The sequence below is a fragment of the Euprymna scolopes genome, chromosome 3 (genome assembly GCF_053919585.1).
Source record: "Euprymna scolopes isolate OS-2025 chromosome 3, ASM5391958v1, whole genome shotgun sequence".
NCBI lineage: Eukaryota > Metazoa > Mollusca > Cephalopoda > Sepiida > Sepiolidae > Euprymna > Euprymna scolopes.
Genome location: NC_136484.1, coordinates 117,484,585 through 117,499,463, shown reverse-complemented (window position 1 = coordinate 117,499,463; position 14,879 = coordinate 117,484,585). Strand labels below are relative to the sequence as shown.

At 34.8% G+C, this 14,879-nt stretch overlaps 1 protein-coding gene across 6 annotated transcripts in view; it reads left to right on the top strand.

Moving 5' to 3' along the window:
• Positions 1 to 14,879, top strand: part of LOC145258202 (rho GTPase-activating protein 7-like) — a 671,840-nt gene that overhangs the window by 433,258 nt on the left and 223,703 nt on the right. The window contains exon 1 of one of the 6 annotated variants that reach the window (XM_080116125.1): positions 997 to 13,911. The exons of the other annotated variants lie outside the window; for them this stretch is intronic. Coding sequence (XP_079972251.1) covers positions 13,794 to 13,911 — 118 coding nt within the window. The 5' untranslated portion in view covers positions 997 to 13,793. Of the gene's footprint in view, positions 1 to 996; positions 13,912 to 14,879 lie in introns of those variants that run through there. 6 annotated transcript variants of the gene reach the window in all.

Here is a 14,879-nt window from a genome sequence, read left to right as displayed (position 1 = left end):
GGGTGTTTGGAGGTGTATACTGAGCAAAAGAAAACAAAACAAAAATGGTGATTTTTTTTTAAACTTTGACCCCTATTATGACCCCTTAACATTGTTTTGGGCTCACATCAAGTTATTAAGTTAGATCCATGTCCAATGAACCTGTGTCTAAAATTTCAAGTGTTTACACGCAAAATTGTCGGACGAGTTTGGTAGAGTTCCTAAAGGTCAAATCGTTGAACTTTCTGGGCGAAAACCGATCACATCGAATTTCCCAAATCTCAGTACCTTGTATATCAAATTTCGAGTCTGAAGATTAAAAATTGACAGTTATTGCGTAGGGAAATGTACACAAACACACAGACACACAGACACGTTCACTATTATAGATATATAGATAGATTTATTTAACAAAAATATATACGTATGCATAAATATATATGGAAACAATTTTGTGTTTACTATAAACCTTTTCGCAAATATGATGCAAGTATAGAATATAGCAAGTAGAATATCTGCATGAATATAATTACACGTAATAGTTAACTAAAGATGATTATCCTATTAAAAAACCGAAACAACTAATATGGAATTAATTAAAATGAATGTTTAAAAGAATATGCAAATTAGCTAGATCGTTTGCTAGTGAATGCAATTCCACAACCAAGATATAAGAAAATTGTATTTTCTTTTTAAATAAATCGAAAAGAGGGTTTTTAATATGAATATCGATACACACAAAAGAAAACCGAATTTATAGGAGTATAGATAGATAGATATATATGAATGATCAAGTGGATAAAACATAGACCCAACGTACAAATCAACTCATGTGGTGTGATTTCTATATTTCGATATCATTAGAAATGGCTGAAGAATTTATTTTATTTTTTTATTCGCCAAACTGTTGATTATCATTTTGGCTGTAGGGCAAAAGGAAAGGTGTGTGTGTGTGTGTGTGTGTGTGTGTGTGTGTGTGTGTGTGTGTGTGTGTGTGTGTGTGTGTGTGTGTGGGAGGGGGGGAGAAATGAGAAACAGGATGAAAAAAGGGAAATCTTAAATGATGGTGAAAATTGGCGCACACCGGTAATGGTGAGAGAGAGAGAGAGAGAGAGAGAGAGAGAGAGAGGGGGGGGGGTAATATAATTTCTTCTTCATTTACCCGAAACCGGAAGTAAAAGTGACATTTATATGTATATATGTTATAAAATCAAAATAGAACCAAATTGTTTCACCTTGCTCGTAACCTCTTCGCCACACACGGCTTACCCAATGCCTTCTTGGCTGAACAGATAAACAAATGCCAATATCTCAAAGAAAAAGGAGCAGGCAGTTTCTGTTCCATTCCATCCATATTCAGGAAATTCTTTATTTTCACATTACAAAAAAAAAAAAAAAAAAAAAAAAAAAAAGAGAGAGAATGAACTTAAATAATTTCGTGAGTTGTTTCTGATAAGAATAAACATTAAAAAGAAATTCCCAACATGCTTACTGTGACACATTTATAATATCCTCCCGGATGCTACAAGTTGGTGAAATCTATAGTATAATGAAGATTTGGTGTCAGTCAGTTTGTAAATAAAACTATAGGAACTCTATCGAATAAATAAATAATATCTGGCGAATTCATTTACTAGGAAATACAGGAGTCTTGCAAGTAAACATCTTCAGTGGGTTTTACTAATAAGATACGACAAGGCACGACAACTGCTCCTGCTGATGAACGTCATTCCAGCAACCAAAGATTCTGTAGGCGAGAAACGGAAGCAACCAACTTTATTTTAGACGGACTGGCATGCTGTTTTTTTGTTTTCTTCAGATTTATCAGCCAAGATTTTGGGAATTGAATAATTTGTCATATATATATTTCTCATCGTCTACTTTTTAAAAATTTTTTTTATTTTTGTAAACGTTTACTATTAAAAATAAAAGAAAAAGAAACTTTTACAATATTAAAAAACAAAAAACAAATAAACAAAAAAAAAACAAAAAAAAAAATCTTTTTTCTTTTAACTTAAGGGAACAATTTTTTCCTTTTATCTTTGGCCTACATTAAAAAAAAAAAAGCCTAAAAAAACATCCCCCTTAAGTCTGAAAAGAAAGCTTATTTTTTACAAAGATTTTTAGTGATAAAAAAAAAGACCGGATGCATTTGTCGTTAATTTGTCATACATAAATAGTAAAACCACATCTTTAATCTGTTCAAATATTTTAGATGGATTTATCTGCATTCTTCTCTACTTACTCTTCTCTATCTATTCTACCTATCCATCTATCTATTGTATTCTATTCTATCTATCGTTCTATTCTTTCTATTCTTATTTTATCTTTTTATGCCACAATCATGTTAATACATTGATTTTCATTGGATAAACAAAGTTGAGCAACGTCGAAGCTAGTCAATACCAGGCGAGTGACATTTGAGAGTATCGGATGTGGTGTGGAAGAATGGGGACATCTCGCTGAAAAAAAAAAAAAATTTAATAAATAAGTAAAAAATAATTCAAAAACTAACATTGTTATCTCTCTTGACGTGGATATAAATGCGACTAGAGACTGTTTGTGAATTAAAACTTTTTAGAAACTGTCTCCTTTGAAGAAAGTCAGCCAGGCTTAATCGCTGCACCAGGACCAGGACAGTGCCAAGAGAGGTGGGTGTCGGTTATTGGCAATTATGTTGAATCCCAGTGAGCTTATACATTTGGAACTTGTTTCCCTGATATGATTTAATGCCTTCAGATTGCATTTAAACGTTTTACAAATGTTAAAATAGCCTTTTAAGAATAATCTATTATATAAAAAGCGTTGTCTGTGTTTGTATATAAGTTCAGCTAAAAATTAAAAAAAAAAAAAAAAAAAGCTACAAAACAAAGACCCACAAAATTGGTATACTTTTGGTCAGCATTTCCTGAAATGAATAAAAATTCTTTGGGGGTCAAGTGGTCATTTGTATTATTCAATGTTATCAAGAATTGAACCCTGTTTTAATGTAATCATCTATATTAATACAGCCTGGCAAGTGAGTCAGCATTTTTTTATGATTGAAAGGCACTAACTCCAGATTTAATTTATGGTTTCTTAATTGTTGTTATTGCTCTGGAAGTATTTGTTTTATTTAGCGCTTTCAGTAGCGCTCTAAAGGCCTCCTAATATAAATTTATATATATATATATATATACTTTGCATAAAAAGATTCTTTTCTGGTGCAGGTGGTGGTGAGGAAATTAATACTATTTAACTTTTTTTTTATTTAGTATTTTTTATGACTACGGACAACGGTGGATAGCCCTGCTAGTTTATAAATACAACATAATCCTGATAATCCTTCTTTTTTTTTTTTTTTTTTTTTTTTTGACTTCAATGTTCCAATGTAACTTGATTAAACTCTGAAGAAATGTTGCTAACAAGGTTTCTAAGGAAATGAGAAACACAAATTCAATAAATACCTCTCACACATTGCAATATATATATATATATATATATATATATATATATATATATTGCAATCTTTTAAATGTATAAAACTTGGTATTTGATTTGACAAATGTTATAAGTGTGCTTATGAGATTATTTTTGAAAAGGTGGTCCAAGGTACAAAGGATTAAGACGACACGGTTGAAGATTTAAGATTATGACCAAGTGTGTGTGTTTTTTTTTCAAAAGGGATTTTGAGGGGTGTGTTTTAAGTAAACACTGCGATAATCTTCAATGTTAGAAATGGAAAATGGTTGACGATTTTTTTTTTGTGTGTTTGTGTGTAACATGGCTTGTGTGTCATTATACAAAACTACTTCCCAAAAAGGTTAAAATTAAATAGATAAAATGTTTCCTAAAAATAAATTGAAATTAAACTATTTAGACCCCCCCCCCACTTCGTCACAAGACAAGTAAAATGAATTCCCTCAACTGGATATTTTGGTATCACTTTTGTCTCTTTAATTTTTAAATGCAAAATAGTTATCTGGTGGGGGTGGGAGGTCTTTCAAAGCACTTCTAAAAGCGCCAAATAAATGTTTGTGTGTATATATATGTATATATATATATATATATATGTTAGTAATCTACAGACAGATTCATTATTTACTTATCTCCTACCACAAGATCTGTGACACTAGGGTTGGAAAGTGGAATTGAAAAAGACAATGTTCCAGAGGAGCCATCTGACACTACGAAATCTGCCGTGTAGCCTCGTTAGCATTCCCGGTAGAACGCCTCGGCGATCAGCAATAAACTAACCCCTTCTCAAAGAGAGAAGACAAAGCCTGGGAGTGTGAAACTCCTAGAATTGCACAGAGCCAGCATTACACCATAATCAACATGGACGAGTTTATTAGTGGAATGGTCTAATCTTTGTTGACTTTTGAGACCGAGGATAAAAATCCCGGGCCAGACTATTTCGCTACTTTTCAGAATGGGACAATGCCCAATTAAGACAGCAGATTTTGCATGCACAAAGTGCTCAGTATTCTTTCAGGTAGAACTTATAACAATAATAAATAGTTGAAAGCGGCTTATTTTAACGCTGATCTGCAATTTCATAGTAGACCTGATCATCATAATCGATCTATGGTGTTATATACATGAATATCCATATGAATTATTTATTTCCTACATAATTTGAACCGGCATTCAAGTGTTCAAGACCTGGTATGCTTCTACTGATCGGATCTATGGGTAAACTGCAGTAAAAATGGGGAAATAAGTCCTTTTAAATTATGTGCGTGTGTGTGTGAGAGAGATTGTATATAAAAAGTTAGTAATATGTAAAAAGAAATTCAGAGTCAGAGCAAGTGATTAAAGGAGATTATTCTTGGGTCGTGACCTTCCTGATTCACACTATAAATATTTTATCTGGTGAGGGTAGGATGGGGCAGTGATACTCCCCAAAAGGCTGGAGAGGGGATAGGGTGGGGAGAAGCCTGCCGAAATACATCTTGCATGTAAACAAAAATAGATATTATTTTCAAGGAATTGGTATATTTTCTTTCCTTCATACAAACATTGTGTCCCTACACCTCACTCCCTTCCACCCTTTTATTCCTTCCTCGCCGCCCTCTTATCCCATATCTCTTCCCCTCCCCTCCACCTCCTTTCATCCCCCTTTATCCTTCCTCTTTTCTCTGTCCTTTCCCTCTCTATTCCTTCCCACTCTCTCTCTCTCTCTCCCGTTTATTGTCGTTGTTAAAGTTTTGCAATCAATGGACCCTTCTCCCTCCCCTGCACATCTTAGTACCAAAATCTAAATAGAAACGGTGTTTTCATTCTTCAGCTTCCTTGAAAATATTCTAATTCATGAAAAAGGGAGCTGTGATGTATAAAAAAAAGATGGTTGAAAATTGTTCGAATAAAAGTATCCACTGAACATTTTTTTGATATATTTCAGACACCAGCTTAATTTTATATCGTAAATTGACTCTTCACTCTAAAGTCTAAAAGATTTTTCCAGACAATTTTCAGATATTGATTTACACACAAAATCGAATTTTCTTTACACTGTTAAGTGTTAACTTTGTGTCTATATATATATATATATATATATATATATAATGGGTGTGTGTGTTGAGACGATTAATCAGAATCAAGAATCAAAAGAAATCCTAATCTTTTGGTATATCGGAATCGAAAATATTTGTGCCTAATTTCCGATGCCAAAAGTAATTCCTTCTTCGCAGCAGTCTTGGCAATGCTCTCAACGTATCTATTCCAGTTCATGTTCCCTGTAAACGTTAGGCCGAGGAGTTTAAAGGAAGTACTTTCAGGTAATGTGTTCTTGGCCATTGCTATTGGTGGTAGAGAAGGTTTCTTGTAATTATTGAAGGAAACAAGCTTAGTCTTGGCAGCATTGAATGTGACCATCCATTTTTGCAGATTGGAGGTCTTTATCTCGTGTTTCTGCCATTTCCTTAGATATGTGTTTGTTTTTCCCTCATGCCTATTATAGAGAGTGGTGTCATCAGCAAATATACCCATCTCGGAAATAATTTTATCAGGGAGGTCATTTATGAATATCAGGAATAATAAAGGTCCTAGGATCGACCCCTGAAGTACTCCCGCATTTATATCATAAAATGTATAACCGAGAAGGACAACCTGGATTTTTCTCTTAAGGATTTAATTACATTATGTATTCTTCCAGTGATCCTATATGATCTGATTTTCCTTAGAAGACCATCGTACTATACCCTGTCAAAAGCCTTAGATATATCGAGGGCTACTGCTCTACTCTCCCCTGCTCTACTCTCCCCTGCTCTTTCCAGTGAATGGTATATATGTTTAGAGATTACAGTTAGGATATCTGCTATAGAACAGGCTTGCCTAAATCCATATTGATTGTCGGTCAGAATTTTAGCAGCTGTAAGATGATGGGCTAGAGCTTTATTAATTATGGACTTAAATATTTTAGTGAAAAGTGGGAGGAGGCTAATGAGGCGATAATTTACTGGGTCAGTTCTTTTGCCAGAATTCTTGAAAACTGGTACCACGGAAGCAGTTTTCCAGCAGTCAGGAAAGCAAGATTTGTTAAGGCATTTGTTGTAAAGTTTGGAGAGAACTGAAGCAACCTTAGTAGAGCATTTTTTTGAATAGTATAGCCGGAATGAGATTGGGTCTATATGCTTTTGAGGTGTCTAGGTTTTTTATGATACCATGCTCCTGAGAAGAGGTGATTTTCAGATCATTTAGTGTGGCATCTGTCTGCAAAGGAAAGTCAGGGAGGGAGTGGTTTATCGGGTCCAATGTGGAGTTTGAGGCAAACTGACTGGCAAGTATGTTAGCTTTCTCGGTTGTCGTGCAAACAACCTCATAATTGTTTGATAGGCAGTCAATGATTTCCTCCACTATCTACACTGTTGTAGATTTTCCAAAAATCGCAGGTTTCTAATTTCTGTGCTTTGATACATTTTCTGGTGGTTTCAGTGTATTGTCTTAACTGTTGCTATTTATCTCTTACAGTTACTTCTAGCTTCTATAAACTTCTGTCTGATTTAATTGTGGCTAATTAGAATACTTAAAATTAAAGTTTTCTGACCATAACTCAATCCCTAAACTGATGAATATTTTAGCATGTATCTTGTGTGATTTAAACATATAGAAAAAAAACCTTAGGGGAAACAAATATTGATTAAAAATAGATATATTGGACAAAATCAGCAAGTCTTGCTATCCATCAGTGAAATCTTTAATAACACAATGTTAGCCCCCCCCCCTACCACCACCACCACCACCTATTTTCTGTAGAAAGCAGGAGAATTTGTTCTCTGGAGAGTGGTTGCTCAGCGAAATTTGTTGCATATGAAACTAACATCTCATTAGACAATACAACCAGAACATATGCATTGGGATGGTTGATGGCAATTTAAAAAAGCATTACTATACTAATGGAGCTTCTTTTAGACATAGTGACAAATGCAACTTTACCACTCTTATGCTTGAGTCTGGAGCTTTAAATAGATAGGCACTCCATGCGCTATCCAATGAACAATTCTAGATCCTCAGATAATGTACAGCACAGTCAAAGTTTGTAATTTTCAAATTATATATTGAGAATGTTATAGGTGAATTCTCATGACTTTCCTTAAGAGAGTAAAAATGATAGAAAGTTAGTAAGTTTGAGATCTTAAGGATTTTCCCCTTTTAATAAGAGGTAATTGCTTGACAAATGGTTAGACAAAGGCCTAAAACAGCTTTGAACTGAAAGCCATGTTTAATTTCAGAAAAATTTCCGATGGTGTTCTGTATAAATCCTGGAGATGAAAAAAGTTTTCGGTGAGTAGTTGATCTAGATACGACTTGAACTTTCAAAATTTGTGGACTAAGATCTTTCTAGTGTAGACATGGAAAATTATGTACGGGAATTTTATAAGATCCAATATTTTTATGGAGCAATTCTGGCTTCTGATTGGTTGCTAGCAGAACGTTGCTCCATTTAATTGGTCAGTTCCTATCATCAATGTCTATAAATAGAACCTTCCAATTTTCTTTATTCATACCCTCTTTTATGTAAAAAATATATTGTAATACATAGTTTGATGCATATCCCGTGACTCTTGATATTAGTGATCATGGATAGAATATTACACTATTCAGACCCTATGTTGGTTCAGTCGAAAATCTTGATTACTTTTCAGCATTTAACATATTTATGAACTTCAATTTGACTGATTTGTAGATTCCACGAACAAAGCTTCTTTCTTAGAACTGTAAGCCTGTGGAACTCTCTCCCGTTTGCCTGCTTTCCAGCTGACTACAATCTGATTATCTTCAAGTCCAACGTAAACAAGTTCTTCATGAACCGCCCCCCCACCTAAGTAATCCAATCTACAAAATTTCCACTAATGTTTACTACATTAGAATCATATTGACTTATATATACCCATTAACCCTTATCCACGAGTGGCCTCCAGGCCTTGATAATTGGTGATTCCTGTGTAAAAAAAAAAAGTCATCCCACTTGTAAAATTGCTAGCATTATTTCCACACTAATCATTCATATATTATGTGAGGCGCATAGTGACTGTATGGATATTTTTGTCACAACAAAAATTTCCCCTCCTCAATTTGTGGAAAGGGAGTCAAGTACAATTCGATATTTTGTCATACTTACTAGAAGTTCCCAAGAAGCACAGTAGAATTACTTGTAGGTTTAGAAAGGATAACTAAGTTAGTTTGGAAGTCAATTTCTTAAAGTCGTCTAATACATACCAGCATGTTCAACCAAACATGATTACTTAATTGGCTGCTTGCTAATCTAAGGATCACGGATATACCCTGTTTATAATGAGTTGCTGTCCTTAGACAATCGTCACATGGCCTTTTTAAAGTTTAAAAGCTTTCAGTTTTTGGCCACCCTATCTGTCTTTAGCTTAATGCATAAAGTTATTCATTATTGTTGGGTTAGCTAAAAAAAAAAAATAGTTTGTCTTTTTTTATTGGAAGGCAAACTCCAAGCATCAAGTTTAGAAACATAACGGACTTTATGCAGTTAATTTTCTCTGTTCAGTTTGGAAATCTTGACTGTCTGTAATTTGTCTGGTTGCCAAACGGCGATCTTGCACAATTACGACTTGTAGTATGTATAACAAGAAAGTAAGAATGGTATCATAATAATAGAATAGACGGCACATCTCCGATCTTGCTCATTGAATATTGTCACCTTCAGACATGATAGAAGCCTCTTATCACTCTTGGGATTTGTACACAACTGGCCAACTAGTAGATGGTCTGCAACAACAAAAAAGAAAACCGGTTTTCATCAAACGGAAATGGAATCATGTTGTCTTTTCTAGGGAGACAATTTTATAGTTCCACCTTGTACCAGTCTGCTACCATAACTCATTAAAATTACATGCTGTTTTTATTGTTTTAAAGTTATGTATTTGTTGTTTTATTAGCGATTAGAGGGGTACCTGGCGTTGCCCAGGCGTTTGGAAGTGTAAGAGAAAAAAAACGTTCTGGTAGGTAGATAGGCTTGAACCCGAACCCTTGAGGTGAATAGCCTAATAAATTACTGCCACGCTACGCGGGGAGAGAACTGAGAATGGGTGAATTTTAAACGTTTAAAAAGTTAAGTGATAGGGGCGTAAATTTAATGAGGTCGAACATCACGCTATAGGGGTTTGAAATCCCGCACTTAACTTTGGCTGCAAGCCAGTTTCTGCATATCTTGTTTGTTTCCCCCATGAAAAGGGGAGTGTCCAAATGAATAGCAATTGTCTCATATAAGGGATTCCCCCCTCATTGATCAAACCGCATTGCTATGAGAGGCAGAAAACTCGACTTCGCTTTCAGTTTCGCTTTTTTATACGAAAAAGCCAAAGAAACGCGTGGAGAGTAAAAAATATTGTGAAAATAGCGTGTAAAAGTCGTCCAAATTAAAGATACACGCGACCTCGTTTCATAAATTGTAGATATAATAATCTAGGTAGCATATAAAAGGTTCTAAGAAAGAGTAACTGCCCCGAGCGCCCCCCCTTCCAACAGCCTTGTCGGACATACACAAAAAATGCACACACACACACTAACACACATTTTGCCTTTTATATATATAGATAATTAAATTTTTAGTGGTATACGAACCCGATCATAGACTCTGAATCTGGGTGTCCAAGCCTTAGTATAGCCAACCACGCTGATGAGCCATAAATATGACAAAACTTGTTTGTGGATAATTATTTTATATACTAGCAATCGAAATACATAAAAATATAACACGTGAATACTTTTACAATCATAGCGTTTTATAAAATTCTTCATATATGTACAGTCTGCCGTCTTGGTTTTGTTTGGTTTCAGAATTCAAGCCTGAACGAGCATTTTGACTAGTTATATAATCTATAGCATGAGAGAGAGGGAGTATATGTGGCATGTATCTAAGGTGATTGAAATGGTTAGCTAATGGTGTCACCAATGACTTTTAGTACGAGTTCAGTGTTTATTTCATGACAAAGTGGTCTTGATGGGCGATGATACTTTCTAAGTGTTCTTTCTACACCCCTAAACTTACCCACTCTCATTTCCTCTATCCGGGTAGAATTTCTTTCTCCTTTCCCAACATCAAAAACAAGGTCTCCTATCCTCTATCTCTAGCCAACCTCATCCTGCCCAACCAACTGATACTCTTCTGACTTTCTTTATCTCTTTTTTTTTCTCTTCCCCCCTCATTCCCTTCCCTCTTTCTCCCTCGTTTTCCCTCTTTTTCTTTCCTTCTTTTTCTTTCGCTCCCTCCTTTCTTTCGCCCCTTTTTCCTCCCTTTCCCCCTCCCTCCTATGTATTCTCCCAATATATTTATTTTTGTTTTATTTGTAATAGTAATATCTTCAAAGAAAAGAGGCTGTTTTCACTTGCTATTCACTATTTCTTCTCTTGACCTAATCAGTGTTTATTTTCCTTTCTCTTACTCTTATTCCATTACACTACACTCAGTTTTGATTATTAGAGATAGAACACGCACATATTGTAGGATTGTATTCAGTACCTGCTATTAGGACTAGGAACATAAAATTTGGTGCGAATTATATGTGACTTCTCCTCCTGGAGTTCACGCACCGGTGTTTCCTATCCTCGAGGGGACGCAAGTGCTTGCAGTTCGCCAGAGCATTCACCGTTAAAGTACTTGTAGAAAAGGCAGAGGGATGCAACATTTCGTCGATGGGACAGGGGCTGAAGCTTAGATGCCAGTTCAGGACCTATCAGATTGGCGACTCTCTTTTGAACCTTGTCTAGGAGCGAGAGACGAGTAGCAGATGCACCAGCCCAAACATGACAACAATACTCCATACATGGGCGAATGGTGGCCTTAAAGAGGTATAGGATACTTTCGGGCGTTAGTATCTTTCTAGTACGGTAGAGAGAACCTACCTTCTTGGAACACACACAATGCCTGCTAGACACCGTGCTCAGGTGTCAAAGGTCTCCGTGCACAAGGATTTGTCAGATAATCCTAACATGAAGCTACTTTTCCCTACAAGTAAACTGACTAAATATTCAAAATTACATAGTATTCGTGGCCCAAATGAGATCTCCTTATTAGTATGGCTAGCCAACACTGGCTTTTACTAGGAATAGTACACCTTCTCCAAGTGATTTTACTCCAAGTAATAACACTAAACTGGATATTCCACCAGACGAGATGAATTCCTGTCCTAAAATCCAGTAATACGAAAAGACTGCAAGAAAGCTATACTATAACATATTTAAATGGTCGATTGAGGAGAGGGGACTTATGTTCCCAACTTCTTTTATTACTCTTTGTCAGATAGGTAAAGGAGAACGGTCGAATACTTTTTTCTTTTTTTTTTATCAATATAATTTTCCGGCATTTTTACCATAGACCACAAATCGAAAAAGTTGTAAAAAAAAAAAAAATTTAAAAAAAAAATAAATAAATAATAAAAAAAAATACCTAATGTTATCAAATGCAAGGTAAATTACTCTTCTACCTAGCTGGATAATTTTTTTTTCTTAATTTTTTTTAAGTGTTTTAGTTTATTTTAAAGCGTTTATTCAGTTCAAAAAACAATGTCGAGTGTTACTGTTACGGAAAAGCAAGGAAAAATTCCAGACACGAGAATCTGGGTAATCGCTCAAAAATAGAAAATTAAACAAAATGCTGGTAGAAACGGTCTCACAAATGTCACGGTAACATTTATTGAATGGGTTTCTATATAATATTTCTTAATACTGGAACTTATGCTCAAGTCTTTGGGGCGCATGCAATCAACGATTTTGGCCTCGGACATCACCAGATTTCTGCCTGTCGCTTTCTTAAGGACGTCTTCCTGTCGTTTTTAGGTCCCCATTAAGGCAAGCGAAATAAAGTAGATATTGTAACGGTCGCTATGCTACAGTTGAACCAATTATTAAATGTTGATATCTACATATTTACTCCTTTTACGAAATAGGGGATCGTATATCGGATTTAAGGAACCCCCGCTCTCGAGCAATTAGTTCTTTTAAATCGAGGCTTCCCTGTGTTTCGGCACACGCTCGTTTCGAAGGCTGCTGCTGCTCGTTTCATCAGAATGCTCATAGTGTTTTTTGGAAAGAGAAAAAAAGAAAAAGGCGAAGGAGATTCTCTACTTGTTGAAAAAGAAGATGAGAGGTTGAATGGTTTGGAGAGTTTCTATTTGTTATTTTCTAGCGTTACTTTCTTCAACGTTTTCCTTTCTTTTTCTTTTTCCCCTTCCCGTTATCTACCCCGCGGCCCGCCCGTATTTCGGAAGGAACAGTTTTTATTTACTCTCTCGACACACGCGGCGAACGAAAGCGTACGTCCGCGTCGCCGCGTAATGAAATAGTCGAACCCTCTGTTCAAGTTTGGATATCGAGGGGGTTAGCAGGGAAGCACACAAGAGGACCTTATCTCGGAACAGCGAGGGGACAGAGTACCAAAAAACTTTTTTTTTTTTTTTTTTTAGCATGGCACCGACGTCAACACGGGCGACACAATGCCTGCAAATTCTTCGATTATTGAAAGGAGTTGCTCGTAGAAAGCGACAGAGAGAAAAATATGAGAATGGAACCATCTGTCTGTGACAATTTCGGATAAATTCTTTTATTTCAAATTTTTCTTCATGGAAGTAAAAATGGTGTTTTAAGGAATGTTTTGTTTACAAAAACAAAAAAAAAAAACTATTTGAATTGTAAATTTTCCTTCTAATCTTGCTTTCTCCGCAAAAATACAAACTTTTTTCGAATTTACATTTTTTTTTTTTCTCTACCCTCTCACAACATATATACGCTATATATGCCTGTTTTTTTTTAGATTTTTTTTAAAAATTAAAACCTTCGGATAAAAAACAGCAGCAATTCCACTCCAGTTATGCTTCAGATAACAACTTGTATACAGTTAAGCGTATACATTAAATTATTTCAGAGGTATATTCTACTTCAGCATCAAATAACCTAACCAAAGGTTGATATGCCGTATACAATTAAACCACATAAAATCTCGACTACGGAGGATATTTAAAAATTAAAAAAAAAAGTTTTACGAATCCTAACATGAAATGTTTAACAGAATAGTGAATACTTTTTTTTTTATAGATATTTTTTTTTCTTCCGAAAAAGAAATGAACTGCTGTGTTTACTTTAGTTACATTTTATTTTTCCTGAGATAAAATACCTAAAACTATCCAACGTGCGATGGAGATGGGAATAATCTCCGTATTGATTTAGAAATTTCCCATTTATTTTTAATTCTTTATAATCGATTACAAAAAAAAAAGGAAAAAAAAAAGAAATTAGCCCAACCCAACATATTCTTTGCCTTAAAGAATTGTATTTTAAACCCCACTTCCAAAGAAAAAAAAATCAAAATGTTGGTTTCCTTCGGAGCTTCTTACCAATGGTGTCGCTCGTTGAGTGAACGTGTTCGGAAATGTGGAGAAAATTACACCGGGAAATTCAGAAAACTGCGGCAATACAAACTCGCAGGTATTGTGTGGACATTTTTTTTCTTTTTCTTTTTTGTGCTTGTTAAAATACAGTCGACAGATCGATTTTTTTTTTTTCAAATATGTTGTTTTAAGGCAAAACAATATTACGTTCTCAACTGTCATGCCAAAAATAATAATTTAGGGTTTGTATTACTGTACACATAGATTCGAAAAAGTTGTCAAAAAACAAATATATAACAAATATGTTATCATGCAAGATAAGTTACTTTTCTACCAAACTGGATATATTTTTTGTGTTTTTATTCAATGTAACATGTTTATTCGGCTCGAAAAACATATCGTGTTTACCGATGTATTGGAAAATTCAAAATGGCGCCCGACTCTCTCGTTAACACGCTAAGTTTGGGGAAAGGTGTTATAAATAATAAACTAGACAAAATACTATTTAAAAAAAACACCGAATATATGTCAACTTATGTAACGGTAACATATATTGAGCGAATTTCTAACAGTGTTTTGTCTAGTTTATTATTTATAACACCTTTTCCCGAACTTACCGTGTTAAAGAGAGAGTCGGGCGCCATTTTAAATTTTCCAATACATCGGTAAACACTGTATGCTTTTCGAGGTAAATAAACATGTTACATTGAATAAAAACACGAAAATTATATCGAGTTTGGTAGAAAAGTAACTTATCTTGCCTTTGATAACATTTATTTGTTATATATATATATATATATTATTATTTTTTTTTTATTTATTTTTTTTTTTGACAACTTTTTCGAATCTATGTGTACAGTAATACAAACACATAATTTATCCCCAAATTACGAAAAACCGCAGTAAAAATTTATTTCGGTAAATTTTTACGACGTGCCCCAGCGTATTATAAACGCCCCATTGCCCCAACCTCCCCATGTTAAGAACAGCTTTCAGAATACCCCCACCCACCTCAAAAGCCGTTCTTAACATGGGGAGATTGGGGGGGGTATTCTGAAAGCTGTT